Below are 23,251 nucleotides of genomic sequence, written 5' to 3' on the forward strand. Positions count from 1 at the left end.
ATCATATCATTATCTGTTGTGGCGTGTAACCCAATAACAACATCAATTTATTTCAATACTTTTGCAGCGCGCAACCCATTCTCAATATTAACTCATTAATATGAACAACTCAACACAACCAATAATGTAATCCCAACAGAAAAGGTACCAAAGTGTACAAAGAAGCAGGGATCTACTAGCACAACAAAGAATAACCAACACCTTTACTCGGAAACCTCAACAAATCATTAAGACAAAAATAGCTAAATGACTCACATAATTGAACAGAATGTAATAAAGTACAAGTAAGGTAATTACAACAAAGGCAAGTAAAGGCATAAAACAGTGAAAATATCCAACTTGTACAGGTAAAAGCATATAGGAGGTAGGCAAATTTTGATCAAGTAACAAGACCGAGCAACAGTTAAATGATAAATAACAAATAAGGCATGATTTAACAATTAATGACATTTAGCAATCAAGGCAAATAGCGCAACATAACATGGTATAACTAATGACATGAAGGTAAATAATCCATCTCGCATGCTTTAACGACTGACAATGCATATCACTCGTCACCTCGCATATACATCATCCCCACACATAGTTCACATAGCAAATAGACCAAACAAGTCCTAATTCTCTTAAGTCAAAGTTAAACACGACACTTACCTATTTACGCAACCAAATCAATAACTCAACCACGCCTTTTCCTTTAGAAAGAGCCTTCAAACCAATCGGATCTAGCTAAATATCATTCAAACAATTCAAAATAAGGTTTAGAAACTACCCACGAATGAAAAGGGTTCAATCATTAGCTAAATTTAAAAAGTCAACAAAAGTCAATTTGAGGTCTAAATCTCAATTTTATAAAATCCCCAAATTTTACCCAAAACCCTAATTTCTACCATGAAATTCCTTGATTTGATGTTAAAAATTCATGAAAAGTAATGGGAATTGATTGAAAACTAGTTAAGGCTACTTACCAATGATTTTGGTAAGAAAACTTTTAAACAAATTGCCTTTAGAGTGTTTAGGATTGAAAAATGCTGTAAAATGAGCTAACTCCTAATTTTTCCCTCTTTACCGAGCTGCAGGTGTCGCATTTGCTAACAAGTCGATATGTGAGACACTAGTCACAAATGTGAACAGTGCATTAGATGCACAAACGTTGCAAATACGACAAAACCTTCGCATTTGCGAAGGATTCCCTTTCGCATATGCGAGGCGAAGCTTCGCAAAATGCAAAGCTACCCAATACTACATTTCATCGCAAATGTTATGCTAGAGTATCAAAAACGAATATAGTAAACCTCACAAAAGAGACTCATTCTTTGGAAATGTGAAGGCCCAGCCCCAGCCCATGCTCGCAAATGCGATCACTTGACCGCAAAAGTGAGGCTCGCAAATGCAAAGCTTTATTCCATACTCGAAGAAGTCGATTCAGACTCCTCAGGTGAGTCTGGTAGTGACATAGACGTCACCTATGAAACAGACTCTAGTCAATCTAGTGGACAATGCAATCGCAATAAAGCATCTTGTAATTGTGACGATCTTCATCCCAAAATCAGAGTTTTGTCTGATAACTCTAAAGAAGCCATCTTCGATGTCATTCAACACATCAACGATAAAGAATCAAGAAATCACTATGTTCGATCGATCTTAAATTTCTTGAAAATTCAATGAGTCGAACCTCTTCTCTTAGAAGAATGTCCTTAGCACGACCTTCGTCAGCTAGACCCCTTTCTTTTTCAAAAAACCCAGAGGAAAATAATCACACTGACAATGACAAGGGAAAAATCATAGGAGTCGATTTCTATGATGAAATTCCCAAAGTCTACTACCAAGACCTTCCCACTAGTCCAACTCCTAGTGAAATGAACCCTCCTCATGATATACCTAGTTTCGTTAAGATGATTAAGTCAGGAGATCCTTTCACTCTACACCTCGAGATTCTAAAAATTCTTTAGACTTTTCGTGACAATCAAACCAAAAGAAATTGGTATGTCGCCACGTACTCTCTTCGGCAAAGAGAAAACTTCAGAGACTGTTGGATAGCAGACATGAAAAGAATTAGATGTGAAATCGAGTTCTTTAAGTGGTTCGAAATATCTTGCAAACTCGATAATCAAAAGAATTATCTTCAAGTCCTCATCAACAAGTGGTATACAACCACTAATAAAGTTATCGAATCAGTCACTCCTCCCCTTGAAGGGATCAACATCTCAGTTTCCAATATCGTGATTCCCGTTTCTTCTTTTAAAACAAAAGTGAAAAGCCTACCGACATAGTTTCTTGCTCCGGCGTCGATTGTGTCATCGAGCAAAATAACTAAACCAATCAACTTCTTCATGTTGTCTCTAGACAGATAGAAGATTCCAAAGATAAGTCTTTATTCAGTGGAAAACCAGCTCTCTCGAAACCTAGCACTAGTCAGAATATTGAATCCAACCCAGACTTCAAAATGACTGAATTCTCCGGGGATAAATTCCTAAAATTCAAATATTCTTTTGATATATCTGGTAACATTCTCTACAAAATAAATGAACAACGTGCTAATTTCAATATCTCTAAAAAGAATGACTTGAAACAAAAAAGAGTTGCCACTATTTAGGAGAAAGATATCCTTCTCCATAGATTTTCCAATGATCGGTATCATAAAGAAAACAATTATCACAAATGTTCTAACTTTCCTCACCTTCAGTACGAAGAAAATGTTTTCCTTTCTCACGAAAGAAGAAGTATCACCGAATGGAATATCGATGGTTTAGCTGAACATCAAATATACAACAAACTCCATGAAATAGGTGTTTCCGTCACAACTTATAAGATCAGAGGTTCTTCAAATAAAGAAGCAGCCTAAATGATTGTCGCAGGTTTCACCGGTATGTTAAGACATTAGTGGGATAATTATTTCTCTGAAAATGTCAAACAAGCCATCTATACCTCCACAGTTTTTGAAACGGTCATTAAGACTGAAGGAACCAGTGAGACTTCCTCTCAAATAACCAGAGAAGACGCTTGTGCTACCCTTCTACCATATCGCAAAACACTTCATTAGAGAGCCTAAACTCTTCCAGGATAGAAGTTTGTAAATCCTCAATAATATTTTTGGTCCGACCTTAGACGATTTCACCTGGTACAAAGACCAATTCATCAGCAAGGTCATGATTAGACCTGATTGTCGTCTTGATTTTTGGAAAAAATGCTTCGTCAGCGGACTTCCTCCTCTTTTCGCTGATAAGATCAGAACCAAAATCTGATATCGTTGTGATGGTAAAATTCCTTATCATCAAATAACTTATGGTGACCTCATCAATATAATCAATGTCGTAGGTATAGAACTCTACACTGACATCAAGCTGAAACATCAGCTCAAAAAAGAGCGATCCTTCTCTAGACGAGAGTTAGGCAGATTTTGCCAAGACTTTGGATTTACCTCCATTTCTGCCCCTTCTACCCATTCTTCCAAAAGGGACCAAAATCCAAATCCTACAAGAAAACTCTTCGTAGCAAATGTTGTAGATATTCCGAGAGGACCCCCAAAAGAAAATCCAAGTTTCGCAGAGCCAATGAATGAAAATCAGGTAAGAAGAACAAGAAAATCAATCTTTTAGAAATCAGCGAAGAAGAAAAGAAAGAGCTTTATTCCATACTTGAAAAAGTCGATTCAGATTCCTCAGGAGAGTCTGGTAGTGACATATATGTCACCTACGAAACAGATTCTAGTCAATCTAGTGGAGAATGCAATAGCAATGAAGCCGGGTATTACTCAGGTACCTCACACACATAGAGAGAAAACAATACCACACTAAAAGCTATAGCAATAATAGAACAAGATTTTAAGTAACAGTCTTACTTAGATAAAGGTATAACATAATATACGATTAAAACATTATGAAATTATAAATTTTCCTTGCCCCATACAGTATACATACCTCCAATTGAGGAGCCTAGGTACGAAGACCATACCGTGCTCATGGTTTGCTTCCATAAGCATGGTTACTCCCTTTTCACTTTCGATTCTTGCCTTAGGGGCAACAGTGTTTGACATAAACCTATAATATGCTCTGTAGATAACGGCTATCTCTCGAGTATTGGCTTTGCTATTCATATTCTTGGTTTTGATATTAAGTGTCAAGGCATCCATGACATTGGTAAATAACCCATCCTGCATACTTTAACCCATGATAACGCATATGCTATCATCACCTTGCATATACATCGTCCTCACACATAGTTCACATAGAAAATAGAACAAACAAGTCTTATTTACCTCAAGTCAAAGTTAAACAGGATACTTACCTCTTTCCGCACCCAAATCAATACTCAAGCACAACCTTTCCTTTAGAACAAGCCTCCAAATCAACTGAATCTAGCCAAATATCATTCAAACAATTCTAAATAAGTTTTATAACGAATGAATAAGGTTCAATCTTTAGCTAAATTGAAAAATTCAATAAAAGTCAACCTCGCGCCCACTTGGTCAAAATTCGAGATTCAAACCAATTCCCGATTACTCATTCTCCCCCCATCTTTGTTATGTGATTTGTTTCAAAATCTGACCTCTGAAACCACCGGAAGGATAAGGCTTCTTCTAGATGTTGCCTCTCTACCCTGACTACTAATCCTCTCAATTCGTCTAGTAATCTCTACAACCTTATTGAAAGAAATATCAACCTCAGTCTCTTTGGTCATCTATAGCTTGATACCATAAGTAAGGCCATCTATAAATATCCTCACCCTATCCCTCTTAATAGGGAACAAAATGGCTCCATGGTGTGATAGATACACAAAGTTTTTCTCATACTGGATAACTGTCATGCTACCTTGATAGAGGCACTCAAACTGGATGCGTAGATCCTATCTCTAGGTGAATGGGATAAAATTCTCCAAAATAGTTGTGAAAACTAATCCCAAGTGAGTGGAGGTGAACTTAGCGGTCTACCCCGAACATACTCCCACCATCTCTTGGCCGAACTAGTCTTCTGAAACACTGCAAAGTCGACTCAATTGGACTTCACTATACCCATGTTGCACAATACCTCATGGCAACATCCCAAGAAGTCTTGTGGGTCCTCAGAAGGAGTACCACCAAAATAAATAGGGAATAGCTTGGTGAACTCGTCCAACCTCTTCAACCCCTCTGTCGACATAGTGGATCTCTCCCCCGTCTGTGTAACAATAAAGGGTTGAACTACTCTAATTGTTGGAACCGTCTGAGTCTGATATATAGTAGCCATTTGATCTGTAGTGTGAGTAGCAAAAGTCTCAGCTCCTCTCCCAGCTAAGAGATGGCTGGTCCTCTCCATAGGCCCACTAAGCGGATTATGGAGTCCTGCAGTACAGGGGTGGAAATGAACCCCTCTAGGACCTGAGTTGGTCCAATTGGCATGGCTAGAGTATGGATCTCCTCCTCTTGCTTGATATGAGGCACTGCAATAGGTGCTTCTACGCGAGCTCTAGGCTGAGCTTTGGCTCTGCCTCGGCCTCTACCTCTTGTAGTGGCTGCTACCTGGGGCTATGCCTCCTGCTCGGCTGTGGATGTTGTGCGTGTCCTCGCCATCTGTGAGAGAACACGAATAGAATGATTCAAACTCCAGCGATAGAATAAAGTCACATGATAAAAAAATAAAGAAGTGACATTTTCTAAAGCTCTATAGCCTCTAGAAAATAAGTACAGACGTGTTCGTACCGTTCCTCCAGACTCTACTCAGCTTGCTCTGACTCGTGAGACCTAGGCAATCTAGTGCTCTAGTACCAACCATGGAGTTGTGATGGCGCCTGATCCACTTGCTAGGCAAGCAAATATTAGCTAATTATTTAACCAGCTATAACAATTTATAACGGAATAATGACAATTATTGATTGATAAACTCATAATATATGAAATAATTAGATAAATAATGCTATCTAAACTACTCCCAGAAATCCGGAGTCACAAGTACATGAGCGACTAGAATACTACAAATACGGTATGAAACGAAATATAACTGTTTGGAACTAGATAAAAAGTAAAAACATGATAGAAGAGAACTTCATGAACTACGAACGCCGAGCAACTCTACCTCAATTCTCCTATAGAAGTTGGATCCGAGTAATCTCCTCTACGCTCTGCTAGGACCAACATCAGGATCTACAAAAGAAGTGCAGAATGATAGTATGAGTACAACTGACCCCATATACTTTGTAGGTGTTGGGCCTAACCTCAACGAAGTAGTGATGAGGCTATGACCTGACACGCACTATAAACCTGTACGAATAATAATAATAAAAGAAAAAAGAATATAGATAAAGCAGTAAACTCATAATTACAGGATTCGAAGGTCAACTAACAAAGGGCACCAAACTAACATCACCTCGTAACCTCATATCACGGTACAGAAATAGAGTACTACAACTAACAACATTTATAACACATCATACTCTGGTACGGCGTGTAATCCGATCCCACACAAATACAATATATGTTACGGTGTGCAACCCGATCCCAATATCATATCATTATCTATTGTGGCATGTAACCCGATCCTAACATCAATTTATTTCAATACTGTTGCGGTGCGCAACCCATTCCCAATATCAACTCATTAACATGAAAAACTCAACACAACCAATAATGTAATCCCAACAAAAAAGGTACCAAAAAGTACAAAGCAGAAAGAATCTATTAGCACAACAGAGAATAACAAACACCTTGTACTCAGAAACCTCAACAAATTATTAAGACAAAAATAGCTAAAGGACTCACACAATTGAATGCCATGTAATAAAGTACAAGTAAGGTAAACACAACAAAGGCAAGTAAAGGCATGAAACAGTGAAAATATCCAACTTGTACAGGTAAAGGCATATAGGAGGTAGGCAAATATTGATCAAGTAACAAGTAACAAGAACGAGCAACAGTTGAATGATAAATAACAAATAAGGCATGATTTAACAGTTAATGACATTTAGCAATCAAGGCAAATAGCGAAACATAACATGATACAACTAATGACATGAAGGTAAATAATCCATCTCACATGCTTTAACCAATGACAATGCATATCACTTGCCACCTCTTATATACATCGTCCCCACATATTAGTTCACGTAGCAAATAGACCGAACAAGTCTTAATTCCATTAAATCAAAGTTAAACACGACACTTACCTCTTTACGTAACCAAATGAATACTCAACCACGACTTTTACTTTAGAAAGAGCCTCCAAACCAACCGAATCTAGCTAAATAGTATTCAAATAATTCAAAATAAGCTTTAGAAACTACCCACGGATGAAAAAGGTTTAATCTTTAATTAAAATAAAAAGTCAACAAAAGTCAACCCCGACCCCTTTGGTCAAAAGTCGAGATTCGGATCAATTCCCGATTATCCATTAACCCTCGAGCCCGACTATGTGATTTGTTTCGAAATCCGACCTCAAATTGAGGTCTAAATCTCAATTTTATAAAATTTCCAAATTCTACCCAAAATCCCTAATTGCTATCATGAAATTCCTAGATTTGATGTTAAAAATTCATGAAAAGTAATGGGAATTGATTGAAAACTAGTTAAAGTTACTTACCAATGATTTTGGGAAGAAAAGGTCTCAAAGAATTGCCTCTAGAGTGTTTAGGATTGAAAAATGCTGTAAAATGAGCTAACTCCTGATTTTTCCCTCTTTTACCTACCTGCACGCGTCGCATTTGCTAACACGTTGTATATGTGAGACACCGGTCACAAATGTGAACAGTACATCAGATGCACAGACATTGCAAATGCGACAAAACCTTCGCATTTGCGAAGGACCCCCTTCGCATATTCGAAGCTGCCCAATACTACATTTTGCTAGAGTAGCAAAGCGAATATAGTAAACCTCGCAAAAGCGGCTCATTCTTTGCAAATGCGAAGACCCAACCCCAGCGCATGCTCGTAAATGCGATCAGTAGTGAGGCTCGCAAATGCTCGATATGAAACTGAAAACAAGCGACTGAAATGCAGTGGCTATTCCGAATCAATCTGCAACGCTTCCGAAACTCACTCGAGCCCCTCGGGATCCAATTCAAACATTCACACAAGTATAATAATATCATGCAAACTTGCTCGCTAACTCAAATCATCAAAATAACATCAAATAACATGAATCGGCCGTCAAAACTCAAGATTTCAACTTGAAAACTCAACATTCATAGTTTTTCACATAACACGCCAAAATGCGCTTGGGTCACCCCGTACTCCAACCAAACATGCGTACAAGTCCAAAAAATCATACGAACCTATCGGAATAGTTAAAATACCGATCGGAGATCGTTTACCCAAAATGTTGACCGTGATCAACTCTAACCTCATTTTAAGTAAAAAAAAATCACATTTTCATCAAAAATTTATGTAAAAGCTTTTCGAAAAAAATGCATGGACCACACACGCAAATCGATAAATATCAAATGAATCTATAAGAGGTTTCAAAATACATAAATAACCGCTAGTACTCAAAATGACCTATCAGGTTGTTACACACATACACACAAATACACACACATGCACACACACATATAAAGTTATGAATTTGGGCGTTCCTTTCTTTTCTTTTTTAATTTACTTTTGTGGAAGTAAAAATTTGAAATAGGAAAGACCGTACAACAGGACCCAAAAATTTATTTATTTTAACATATGAAATTAGATATACATAAGATAATATGATAATATACAATATGTATTTGTTAGTATATATAATATACAAATTTGTAGGAAAATATCCAAATTTAAAAAATAATTATTAATATACCAATATACTTTTATTTAACAAATCTCCATCATATACTTTATTTGAGTACGTAAAGTGGTATTCTCAATATTCGTGATATGATTTGTAGTATGTCATAAATACTAGTGAATCATGTTATATTTTGTTTGAGCATACGGTAATCCTATTTTTCTTGATAAAATGTGTAATAAATCATGCTAAAATTATTTGAACATGTTAAATGATATGCCCAATATTTTTGTTATACTACATTACCATGATTGCTATTGAATCATGGTATATTTTACTTAAGTATGCTACATTGTATTTCTAATATTCTTGGTATACTGTATAGTATACCATGATTACTGTTAAATTATGGCATTCTCAATATTCTTGGTATACCATTATTACTATTGAAACATGGTAAACATTGTTTGAGTATCTTAAATGGCTTTCCCAATAATCTTGATATATACGCACTAGTATACCATGATTACTATTAAATCATGATATTTCCACTATTGAATAATTATTCATTTTATTACTTTTGAAATCATAAGTTTTATTAAATAAAAAAATTAATGCATTTCAAATCATGGATACATACAATATTAGTAAGATATAAAATAAAAGGATGACAATATTAAGCAAAACCAATAACATCTGCTATTATATCCCAAACTCGGTGTCACAAGCGCATGGACATCTACTACAAAGTACAATACCAATACAACATCTGTGTGAAATAAAAAATAGACAGGATAACATAAATGAATATGATGGAGACTCTGTGTGTTGCAGTTCATATCATGGGATGCAGCTCACCGTAAAATGTCCCCTCAAAAGTTGCGTCCTTGCACCCAAATGACAATAAAAAATATACTTGCACAAAAAGTGCAGAAGTGTAGCATGAATACGAAAATCAACGCGTACCTAGTAAGTATCTAGCCTAACCTCAGAGAAGTAGTGACGAAGGATCGACATTGACACTTACTAGTGGTCCAATAAATTAATATATTAAATTATGTATGTATATGAAACATAACAACAATAATGAGCTAAGAACTGTAATTAACAAAAATTCTCCAACATTGTGAAAATATAAATTTCTCAAATCTCATATGCTATCTCGACAGATAAGAAACCTCAAATAAATGACAGGTCTCAATCAAAGGAAATTCTCATGAATATTCAGACTCCTAGCGATATTGCCCACGAGTCATGTCGGGGTCGTACATCCCAATCCAGAATAATGTATACACTACCGAGGGTCGACCAGCGCGAACCATAGATGCATCTCAATATGTTGCCGAGGCGTTCGGCCCGATCCACACGAAGAGAAGGAACTTATCGAATTTACAACGATCGACTAGTCGTTTTGAGCTTTAGCATTTTGTTCAGTGGTTCGAGGTCTTGAGTGGCTTCAAAATTGTGTATTATGACTTGCATGTATGGCCGATTTCGGTTTTCAGGAGAGTCGGGATTGATTTAGAAGAATGATTCTTGTTTTTGAAGTTTAAGTGGTAAGAGTTGACCGGAGTTTGACTTTTTTGTACACGATCCCGAAATGGTATTTTGATGATTTTAATAGTTTCGTATGGTAATTGGACTTAAGCATATGACCGGATTTGACTTTGGAGGTCTGTAGGTTGATTTGATATTTTTTGGCAAAAGTTGGAAAATTGAAGGTTTGGAAGGTTGAGAGGTTTGATCGAGAGTTGATTTTGTCGATATCGAGTACAGATTATAATTCCGGGAGCTGATATAGCTCCGTTGTTTAATTTGGGACTTTCATGCAAATTTATATTCTGGATCCGCCTCTTCTTAATAGTGCATCCATCCTCTCAAAATCTTGGATACGCCTATGATTGAGTGAATATTTGAGTAATGGACTAAAAACATCTCACGTGAGAACAATCTGAATATAAATCTTACATAAGAAATGTACAATCATGAGGAAAGAAAATGCCTTTCTGTTGAATTTTCGAATTATGCCGTTAAGAGTTGGTTATGGAGTTTAGTGTAGCTGTGGGTTTAGGATTTGAGGATGAGGAAGATACAAATATTTTAAATCAGTAGACTTCTATTTGAGGAAGTAAAAGGATGAGAAAGGAAAGGAAAATTGAGGTTTATAGCCCATTTCTTTTTATTTATTCACATTAATTTGTCTATTGGCGTGGACCTTTTGGTTATTTCTTTTTTTATATTTTTAAAGCTTTGAAGAAATCTAATTAAACCTCTAAACTTTTGAATAGGCCTATTATTAGCTTCTCAAGAGGCACACACAATCATTTTCTGTTAAAAATGTCATCAACAAAATAGAAGCAAAAACAAAGCAGTCTAAATTGCTGTTTTGGTCTGTAACAAGCTAGATATATGAAGTAAAGCTAGTCTTTTTCCATCTTCGACATATATTAATTTCGTCTGGCCTCCATACTCAATAGCTATATAATGCAGGAGATGATTTACTCATCCCGCCAAACCAATATCTTTATTCACTACTGTTTGATCAGCGGCTCGACTGGCAGGCAATCACTACAATATGCAGTGGCTAAGGTTTATTAATAGTATTCTAATTGTAAGTATCCAATAGTACTCTCTTGTCCATAGAAAAAGAATTTTAATGCTAGCGCAGAGTAGTAATAAGGGCTTTCACTCTTCAGCGCTGATCGATAGTAATATTTTTCATTGTTTTGTGTCAAATGTCAATTACCGATGTCAAATTTTAGTTCGTACTTATTATGTATAACCCACTTGTTCATCTTATGCCTAACTTTCTTTGTTTTTCCTCTTTGCTTGTTAAAAACAGATTTTTGCATTATTTGTTGACCATGTCACCTCAAAACCAGATCTGGTGAACCGTTTGACCGGTCGAGATCCGGCTTCCATAGTGTTGGAGATATGGGTAGCCGGTGCTTTTGTATTTTTTATTTTCAAGATTGTACAAAAGTGTATTAGGCGCATCTCACCTAATATCCGAAAGATTAATCGAACTGTTTCCTTATTTAGAACACTCCGTCTTAGACGGTATAACCTTTAGTGATACTACGTGTCAAATTTGTCAGTCCGAATTTGAACAAACTGAGCATGTACGAGTGCTCCCGTGCCATCACGTGTTTCATCACAAATGTGTAACAGCTTGGATGGCTCAAGAGCTTACTTGTCCAATTTGTCGCCGCGATTACAGTCGTATTGTAGCTCAGTAGTTTAAATTTTGACAAATTTGTCTTGTAATAGTTATTAGATAATTCTTTACCTTATGACAATATAAGCTGTTGTACTTGTACAGTATAACGAATATTATAGTAAAATAGCAGTCCAGCAGTAGCTATATTTTTAACCTTATCCATACTGACTCGCCAACTTACGGTAATACTAATATAATTCAATGTAGCAACACAGTTTAAAGTTATTGGAATAGTGACTATCTTTGACTTTCTTTTTTTAAACCTTTTGGTAAAAGAAGTTATGAGGTTCAATCTTGTCACTGGGTGGCAGAAAAAGTAGGCATAATATAAGCACGTGAGGATGGAGAGACGACTAAGGCAATGAGAATTAGCCATCCAGTTAGGCTTCGTTTTTCACACAATCTTTATATATACACAATCTCTCTGTAGTGAATAACATGGAAGATTAGATTGTATTTAACGAACTAAATCGAGAAATTACAGTAGGAAGACTAAGCAATGAAACGGTAACAAAGAAAGGTGATAAGAGGATTCAGATTCTTCACAACGGCCAAAATAATTTTATTCACTAACCAAATAGTTTTCCCCCACCTTTTATCAACCTGGATCCCAGAAATAGTCAAAATAACAGTTTTAGTGGCCCAATTACTTCAACGTGGTCTGGCCCGTTTAGCCTATTCACAACACTCTCTTTGTTTCGGCTTTCCGACTCCAAAACGCCAGAGCATGGACAGAAACATAATCAAGACTAATGCTGACACTCTACGGCAAATGAATCCAACTGTTGATCAATTGCGCCTTCGCAATTAAATGTCATCATATAAATGCCTGACGGATGTAAGAAACCAAGGTTTTCACTAAGGATGTTCAAATTAATTTTTTTTTTGATGAATGGGTGCACCAAAATTTTAAAATTAAATTACATATATTTAGGTAAACTATAAAATATTTCTCCATTAAATATTCAAAATAAATTATAAGATATCTTATTTAGAAGAATAATCGCACTACACAAATCATTACTCGAACACAAGAAAATAAATGAAAAAAGAGCAACCACTGATGTCCGAATAGTCCCAGCGTACAGTACTTGATTTCATCTACTCGTTTATATTGCCCGTGAGTAGGCAAAGACAGATTTTCAAGCTCCCTTTTGTGTTGGATTTTTAATACCCCTCTATTATTAGAAATTATTTAAAATTAACCCATGTTATGCTATTGGCTCAGAAAATTGAAGTCCCTACCATATTAGTATTGAAGCAAATATACCCCTATCTCGATCAGCGGAATGTGATATCTAAATTGAATCGAAGAGAGTACAATGTGAGTAGATGAGAGCAAACTTATAATACCTAATTCAACCTGTACACGAAATTTCACCTTCAAAGGTAAAAATTCACGAAGAAGCACACAGTGCATGCCATCTAATTAAAGAATGAGAGAATAATCAATATGAATCCGCGACGAAAGAAAATGGAAGAAAACAATAGAGGAAATAGAACAAAAACAGTGAAAAATTCCTTTTTTCCAGTGAAGTTTGATCTTTCCGGCAAACACCTTGTTGTGGCCTACCATAAAGCCATTCCACGCACTTAATTTTCACTGAGAAGCACATACTTTTTATGTCAGCATTTCGTGTCTAATAGGCATAGTTTAAGCATAAATTAAGTGTTCAATAGATCATATATTTAATTTAGGTGTTTAGATTAAAAAAATAAACAATTTTAAAGGATCGTCCATGTATTTGACCCTTTGAGTTTGGAAGAGGGAGGGTTCTGAAAAGAGAATGAGAGTGAGAAAGAATAAAAAGAGAGGAATAAACAGTTTAATACTATCTTACAAAATTACAAGTATATACTATTAAAAAGGTTTCTATACTTGGCTGCAAATGTCGATAAAAAAACAACACTATAAAACTGTGGTTTCCAACCCAAAAAACCGATAAAAAAGCCGGACAACAATACCAATAGCCGATTGCGTCGATCAATTTTTATACCGATTATTCTTTTTCTACACATTCAATTTGATCGATAACCCTTCAAAATCGACCGCATTCGGTCAATATTTTAGCCGGGAAAGGGCGTATTTTTGTAGTAACGTCACCAAGCAATGTCAAGTGTTTGTGTTTTTCAAGGAAATGCTAAAAGCTGGTATCGGATCTGCGACATAAAATTGTAAATTCATCAAGAGTTGCTGAGACATTCTTTAGACATTGAAAATAAATATTGTCATAATAGTTGTATTACAAGACTTAGACTTGTGCTCTCTCACCAGGTCCCCCATAAAGAACAAATAGGAAAGGCTTGGTATCATCCCAAAGTGGTCCAAATAAAACCTTATACATATTGGGATTATCTGCATGCGTAGTCACATTATCTACTTCAAACGTCTTTCCTTCCTCGTTTAAAATTGTAAGTTTTGTACAATACGCATCATAAGCACTGTCTTTAATGGGAAAAAAGCTTGAGCCCATAAAAGGTTCAGGTACACCTGGTGGACTATATACTACTCCTCCCCATTCAACATTCGTAGCAAAACTTGTAAGGCCAGTAAAGATTCTTTGCGGCCAAAAACCAACTTGTTTATAGTCCTTTTCCATTAGAAGCCACCAGTTTCCGTTGGCTAGATCCTTAAATTTTTAAAAGAAAATGTCAGCTGTCAATATTATTGCGCATTTCAAATGATAACCCCTAAACTTGTACAAACTTGATAGAAATTCTAAATAAGAAAAAAATATAAAATATACCCGATCAATGTACATTTTTTCCTCCCAAATAGCCCCTCCACGTCGTGAAAGATAATCCTCGAATGACATATCAAGAGGTATCTCACTACTTACTTGTACAAAGCCAGGACACAATGTATTGAAACAATGAATTTTATCGGCCTAAAAAAAAAAGAGAGAGATATGATACATGAATTCTTGCAAATTAAAATAAATTATTAAACTAAAAGATACACTAGTTTCATGAACTCAAGACGAATCATCAAAGTACATAAGTTACCTGTAAGTGTATAAAAAGCCTAGTTTTGGAATCCCCATATAAAGTTGGGTCCACCTAAAAAAGAAATAGAGATATCATGATAATCGAGTATGCGTTTACTCATAAATTAAGTTTCTAATTTACATTTTAGAGGTAAAATATTAATTCAATCTTTGCAACATCTCATTATTCCATGAAACAATTTGATTATGGATGAAAAGGTATGTTAAACTTACTCTCCAACCAACTTGTAAGATATCTGAGTCTTTTTGAATTTTTAATCGACATGCACTATGTTGCTGGCCTTCAACACGAGGATTATAGAAATTAGTTGCCATTCCAGCTCCCGCAAACTTGTTATTTGGATTATTTAGAATTTGAGCTATTGCAAGCTGAATAGGAAAAAACAATATTAACTCACATAGAGTATCCAAATCAACTTATCTATATTCACGGACACCGTAAGTTTTTCTTTCTTTTCTTAACACAAGTGAAGCAGACGACAAAAGGCCAATTCCTAAATTCCAAACTTATTTAACTATATTTACATCAAGTAAGGCAGTTTCAAAAAGGCCAACGCAAAGAACTTGGCAGCACAAATAGATATTTCGACCCCCAAATTAGACTATAAGAATAAGAAAAACTGATTCCATTTCTTATTTCAAATTCAATTAAAAGAAACGTATAACTGTATAAGAAAAGCAATCAGCTGGAAATGACCGTTATTTTGATGTGTGGGGGAGGCTTTATGTGGTAAGCACATTCACCTTTCAGTTGATAAATCAAGAATTGAGTTACTATGAAGGGTAAGTAAGAAACTACTGTTAATCCTTATTGAGTTACTGGTTGTTTGTTTAGTTATTTGATCAACACAAAATAAATACTCCCTCCTTTCCGATTTATGTAAACTTTTCCGAAGCATGAGAGTCAAATTAATTAACTTTTTATCTGAATTCAAACATATTTTTTTTTACAATTTTAAAATAAAATTACATATTTAGAAATTACATAAAAAGTAATAGAAGTCACAATAATTAACATTAAAAATATTTAAAAAGAATTTATGGAAAACGTGGCCAAAGAAATTTTTTTTGACTCTCCAAATAGTAATAAGTTCACCTAAGGTGGAACACAGGGAGTACTATAAACTTTCCAATTCCTTGCACATAATATTATTTCCCCTTATAAAATGACCCTGTAGAAACACAAAATTGAAAATGAAAACATGATAAATTTTTTGCATACTTTTGTACCTTATATCCTTGTGAAGATATGTATCTTCCTTTTGCCTCACTATTGTTGTTGCTCTGCATTAGATGTACAGAAATATATGAGTTTTGCCACGATTAGCGAAACTTAAGCTTGTTTATATTTGTGCATGGATAACTTTTCTTATTTATAAATAAGTGAAACTTTTAGAATCTATATATAAGTAAATATTGAATTCTCATGTTTAGGTATAAATTATTCAAGCAAAAGCAGTAAATTGGCATAGATTATCTCACGACAGCTGATTGAGAGCCGAATGTGACATTTTCTGGCGGTGGTATACGTCTTTGTCTAATAAGATCATCTTTAGTTATTCGCTTAATGGGAACAGTTCCAAAAGGGCAACCTCCATCTTTTGACCATATTGTCGATGACCTACTAGTTGTTGAGGCATCTGAATTTTGCTTCACTCTAGATAAAGTAGGTTTCATCTGTTCAACCAAATATTTAATTACATGTCAACAATATGATATTTTGTAAAAGAAAATTAAAAGTAAAATGGAAAGAGAGTAGAGATATGCCTTAGGATGATAATTATGATCCTTCAATAACGGATGATCAAATGCATGTTGTTTATAGAAATCTATACAATCGTATATATCTCCATATTTCGTCTGTGAACAAAACAAATAATAAAATAAGTAATCTAAGTTTCAGTAATTGCACTACTTGCTATTCAATATGTACCTTTTAAATACAAAACAATCTCACAAAAACAACTGTCAGTAGACTACTCCTTTTTCTAAAAAACTTTAAGACATTTGACTTTGAAAAGTTAAGCCATTGTAATGCCTTTTGTCTGCAAATTTGCAAGATAGTATAGAAAAATATTAATATGTAAAGAGTTATATAATATAGAGGGTTCAATTTTCAAACACAAAAAATATTTATAAAAAATATGGAAATAGAACATAAGGTCCTTTACCCAAAAACCATGTGACAGAGTAATATTGTTTTTCCCCCCTACAAAAGCGATATTAGCCAAAAAAGAAAAAAAAAAATAATGTCCCAGAGACTTACGAATAAAATGATATTTTTAAACCCAAAATAAATACCTTAGCTATTTTGACCGCTGGCTTGTTCAAAAGCTTTAGCTGTTTCTCTAACTCTGCATCCTCTAATTTGGATAGGTTTTTCTCTCCTTGTACCCCATTATAACTCAAAAGGAAATATAGCATCAACAAAGTTTGTTGAACAATTCTTTGATGCATCCTGAATTCATTCATTCTTTTTATAAGCATGAATGTCAGGTGTTTTCAAAAAATTAAACTAATTAACACAACATGAAAGAACTAAAAGATGAACTTGATTTGCTAGGTATATGAGACCTTTGTTACTACGAGGAAAGACTTATATAGAGGCATAGAAGAGCATTATATTGGCTAATTATACAAGATATTAAATTACTGAAATATTTTGATTAACAGAATCTATAAAGATTTTATAAATGTTGACTGACCATCTCTGACTAAGAAAGAATGGAAAAAAAAGGAATTTCACACATCTACTTTGAATATTTAGTGTCTCATTGGACAAACCTTTTGTCATACAAATAAATTACTGGAGTATCATACAAAAAGCCAACGAATTGTTCAGAATGAAACCATAAGAGAGCATGGTCTTAGTCTCTTATGTTTACCTAAATGGTGTCTAAATTTTTGTCTATTTAACAATTTAATTTCCCGCTTCTCCTAATTGAACTGCCTAAAGCAATTAGGCATAAATGTTTGTTGTGAACTTAGTTTGGTTTTAATACAAGGCTTTATTTTAGTAATTAAGAAATGTTATTATCAAAACGGGAAGAACAACTCAAAGATAATAAAACAAGCCTAAAGTTGGACATAGAACCCCCACCTTTTGGGACAAGCCTAAAGTACCTTAGGTCTCATTTATTTTTATTCAAAATCAATTAAGATTAAGACATCTGCATCTAAAAATATATATCTTGAAATAAAAATTTGCACTAAGATCTGAATACTAAATAATTAAGACAGTTATATTTTCAAAATCTGAATATATAAAACTTATCTTTCTTTTAAAATCAATAATATAAAACTCAAATAAAACACTAATTAATCAATGTTATATCATAAAATCTTTTTAAAATATAATATTGTAATTGGTGGTGATGGCAAAAGGTGGCGATTGTGGGTGCCAACTAGGAATGGTGGCTAGTTGAGGTGTTGGTCGTAGTTATAGATACTGACTGTGTGGTGGTTAGTGTTGGTGTTGACTGAGGGTGACACGATCCAAAATCCACTATAGGTCGTGTTGGTGTCCAACGTCGTCGTTAGATAAGCCAACATTGAACTAACATATTAATTATTTATTTTATTATTTTTAAAATAATAAATTATTTTAAGTAAAAAAATTTACACATTTAAAATCATAGGTACATACATAATTAGTAAGACATAAAAATAAAAAGTGATAATAATATGCAAATCCGTAAACATCAACTAGAATATCCCAGAATTCGGTGTCACAAGCGTATGAACGTCTTTTAAAGAGTGCAATAATAATACAACATTTGTCTAGAATATAAAATAGACATGATAAAGTAAAATAAATAAGATAGAGACTTTGTGGGCTGCAGTGCGTAGCATAGAAGGCAGCTCACCATAAAGTCCTCTCAGCAGTTGCGTCTACGCGCCAAGATGGTCACCAAATGAACCTTTTAGATGTTGCACATTTCATGCAGATGTGTAGTATGAGTACGTAAATCAACGCGTACCCAGTAAGTATCTAGCCTAACCACGGAGAAGTAGTGACGAGAGATCGACATCGACACTTACTAGTGGTCCAATAAAACCATATAATAAATTACAACAAATGAGCACGGTAGTAACAATGAGGTAAAAACTATAACTTATATAATTCTCCAATATTTCTTTTGATGATTTAAATCTCTCAAATCTCATGTGTTGTCTCAGCAAATCAGAAATATCAAGTACAATCTCAAACGGACAAGGAATACCATATAAGTGTCAGGTCTCAATCAAAGGGGAATCTTATGAATATTCGGACTCCTAGTGGTATCATGCACGATTATACTGAGGTCGTACGGCCTGATTCAGAGTGGTGTGTACACTGTTGAGGGTCGACCGGCGCGAACCAGAGGTGCATCTCAATATACTGCCGAGGCGTTCGGCCCGATCCACTGGAAAGGAAGAAATTTATCAAATTATGAGTCATGTACTTACAACATAGGTACATGAACATCAAGTAAACATGACTTTTACCGCTTATCAAAATATATCGCCAAACAACTCAAGGTGATAAGCTTGGCCTAATATATTTTCGAATCAATTTCAATTATAAATTCAAGTAATTAAACTAGCAAATTGAGTTCAAATAATTCAAATATTACATGATAAAGTCCTAGGTCTACCCGGATATAAATAGACTTTTAACTACGTATGGACTCTCATCACCTTGTACATACGTAGTATCCACAACTAGTAGCACATAACAATTTAATACCTACGGGGTAGTTTTCCCCCTTACAAGATTAGACATAAGACTTACCTCACTCCGAAGTTCCATAACCGGCTCCAACACCTCTCTAATACCTCAAAACCCATGCCCATCAATGTGAAACTAATCAAATAACATGCAAACCAGTAAGAATATACTCCAACACTCATAATTAATAAATTTATAATAATTTCCAACTCCGCTAGAAAAGTCAACAAAGTCAACCCTCAGGCCCACATGCTCGGATTCCGTGAATTTTTGAAGATAAACATTACACATAATACCACGAACTCAAATGTATAATTTTTTTACCAATTCTATGTCCAATTTTGTGGTCAAAATAAAAAATACAAATTCTAGGTCGTCTACAAAACATCCCACATTTTCCACTTAAACTACTGAATTTACAAGCCTAAATTCATGTATTTGACTCATAACGTGTAGAAATTACTTATCTCATGATTGATGATGAAAATGGCGCTCCAAAATCACCCCAAAGTCGCCTCCCATGGAAGAAATAAAGTAAAAATGAGCCAAACCTCCGATTTAAAATAACACTTCCTAGCCCGACCTTCTTCGCGAATGCGGCCTTACCCTTGCGTTCGCAAAGAGCAACATGCTCCATCTCTAAAACTCCTCTTCGCGAACGCGAGACAGGGGTCGCGAATGCGGTGCTTTACTAGCCTGCCCATCGCGAACGCGTCCGTACTTTTGCGAATGCGAAGACCAAGTCCCCCACCAGGCCAGCTTCTTCATCGTGAACGCGTCAATGGAATCGTGCGAAGCCTTACCGCCCAAACTTTCGCAAACGCAAAGCACAAAATCCCAGCAGCCAGAATCTTTCTTCGTGAACGCGTGAATCCCTTCGCGTTCGCGAAGAACAAAACCAGACACCAGCATCAATAGTTGCAAAATAAGGAAAAATGATCTGAAACCACTCCGAATCACACCGAGGCCTCCGGGACCCCGTCTAATCACACAAGCAAGTCCCAATACCTTATCCAAAGGATCAAAACTCCACGAATAATATCAAAATCATGAATCGATGATCAAAATTCTTCTTTCTACTTTCAAACATTCAAACTTCGACGAACGCGTCTGAATCATATCTAAGCATTCCGGAATGACGCCAAACATTACATACAAGTCACAAATCATAATACGAACCTATACCAGGGCTTGGAATCCCAAACAGATATCAATAACATTAAAGTCCACTTCAAATAAATCTTTGGAAATTCTAAAACTTTCAAAATGCCAACTTTTCACAATAAGCGCTGAAATGCTTCCGGACCACCCGATTCTCAACCCGAACATATGCCCAAATCCGAAATCATCATACTTCTGATATCATTTACTCCAAGGTCAAACCTTGAAAAACGCTTCCAACTTAAAGCTTCCGAATTGAGAATTTTCCTTCAGAACCGACTTCGAACTTCCTGAAATTCAATTCCGACTATGCGTACAAGTCATAAAACATGAAGTGAAGCTATTCAAGGCCTCAAACCGTCGAACAATGAACTAGATCTCAAAACGACCGGTTGGGTCGTTACATTATTCCCCACTTAAACATACGTTCGTCCTCGAACGTGCTAAAAACCATTCCGGAGTTGCCCAAAATTCATGTTTAACACCTTGTGCACCTATATGTGCCACCACAACCCATGTGAGCATATTAGCTCGAGCCAAACTGAAGATACTTCATGCTACCTTAACCCACAATCCTTAAAACCAAGTTCCAACATCCGGAATTCTCTACGAGACCTGATTCTAACATACAAACACCGTATCAATCTCAACACTTTGTACCTAACCTGATCATGTACCCATGCTGAAACCACACAATGCACTGCATAATTTGTATGCCCATAATAACATCCTCCAACCGTAAAAGTTGCAAATTCACTAACTTGATGCTCGTAGTATACTTTATAATGCGTATAAGCCCTGATCCAACCCTCACAATACTGCAATGATGAAAGCGACACGTAGAAGCTCATAACCACTTGACAAATCAATAAATACTGGAGTCTCTCCGCTTAACAAGAACTATTTCCTCATTCTAAAATGATTACTGACAGTTTCCTCATAATATACATTATATAAATACGATTGCACTGATTTTAAGCCCGACAACCTCGTCTCACCCAGTTCAAGCTGCTCGACCGGCAAGCCACATCAAAAACCACCTAAAATCTCATATGACGACATTAATGCGTCAACAAGCCACAATTCGAATATGACCAATTAAGGAAAAACAAACTCGGGAAAAGAACTATCCAGCCCGCATGACAAATAAAACGGCCCAACAAATGCTATGAACTTATCTCAGAGATGAGAAACAAGGCACACAAAATAAGTGTAAGGAATCATACTCAATATCGCACTGTTGCGGCATGAAATCCAATCCAAACATCGTACCTGTGGCGGCGTGCCACCCGATCCACACTTAGCAATCAATAAAGAAATACCTACCGAGCCACATACCCACGAAATGCCCGAATATCGACCACAAGCATGCAAAGTGCATAAACACAACCGCGGGGAGACAGATAGTGCCATGCGCTACTAAATGCCAAGCACGACTAAGTTGCAATCAATGACCTGCATCTCAAGAGCCATCTTGCTCATGTAACACCACAAGCTCGGGATCACAACACATGTGCGAATGATCCAGCCGTCTCATAACCCACATGGCATAATAGAGTATCACATAGAATAAATGACGATAGAAATAACATCCAACGCCTGAAGACCCCTCCATAAGCAATGCTATGTTGAATGAACACATCCAACCTGATGTAGAGCACACATTCATATTAGATCTACTAACTGACCTTAAGCCGATTCTGATCATTCCCAAATAGGTCTATAACCTCCCAAGGACCTACAATGACCCTATCCATAACACATACGATCGATAGTCAAATTCGGAACAACTTCCATAGTCCACAACCAAAGGAATAGAGCATCTCTTAGACATAAACTCTCCAAGCAGCGACAGTACCAGAATTTTCATACCTGATTTTAATATCTAACACTTAGATGACTAACATGTCACACTTATAAGATCATCCCGTGGTATATACTCCCACAACCTTCCACACCAGGTAGTAAAATCTACACATCCATGGCTACCAACCATATTATTTCTGTAATGCAAATCATGAACTCGCAATTCAATACACAATGCCTCTTCCACATAACACCATTCTCAGGTGACACTAAAATAGCGCCAACATACTCTAAAAGTCTGAATTTCTATCGCTTCTTTGAACTCGTGATATCCTCGACAAAAGTAAACCGCAACCTTGACTTTTAAATCCCAATTCCATACCGCTCACTGCATCTATCATGTTGTTACGCGAGAGTACAAGAATTTTATCATAAATCCTGAACCACCAGTAGAATAAACACTTCATTGGCTAGAAACCTTTTACTTAACTCATTTTAGAAGAACAATCGCATCACGCAGCCAAATTCCCATAATGCATAATACGCCAACCGCAAGTCGTGGTCTAAACCACCATAACTCTTTCGGGAATCATTCACACATAGCAAAACCATTAGAATTAAATACCTCTAAATCAATCATATTATGGATACTGCCAAACGCCCAAGTGTA

The 23,251-nt window shown here is 35.8% G+C and overlaps 1 protein-coding gene across 1 annotated transcript; it reads right to left on the minus strand.

Moving 5' to 3' along the window:
• Positions 1-14,056: 14,056 nt before the first annotated feature.
• Positions 14,057-17,375, minus strand: LOC104107059 (protein neprosin-like). The gene is made up of 10 exons (XM_070199700.1): positions 17,205-17,375; positions 17,075-17,112; positions 16,861-16,948; positions 16,671-16,763; positions 16,386-16,580; positions 16,134-16,187; positions 15,117-15,272; positions 14,902-14,955; positions 14,643-14,783; positions 14,057-14,525 (listed from the first exon to the last, which is right to left on the minus strand). The coding sequence occupies exons 1-10, from the start codon at positions 17,373-17,375 to the stop codon at positions 14,148-14,150; spliced, it is 1,368 nt and encodes a 455-aa protein (XP_070055801.1). The 3' UTR covers positions 14,057-14,147.
• Positions 17,376-23,251: the final 5,876 nt, after the last annotated feature.

This window comes from Nicotiana tomentosiformis, chromosome 1 (assembly GCF_000390325.3).
Source record: "Nicotiana tomentosiformis chromosome 1, ASM39032v3, whole genome shotgun sequence".
Taxonomy (NCBI): Eukaryota; Viridiplantae; Streptophyta; class Magnoliopsida; order Solanales; family Solanaceae; genus Nicotiana; species Nicotiana tomentosiformis.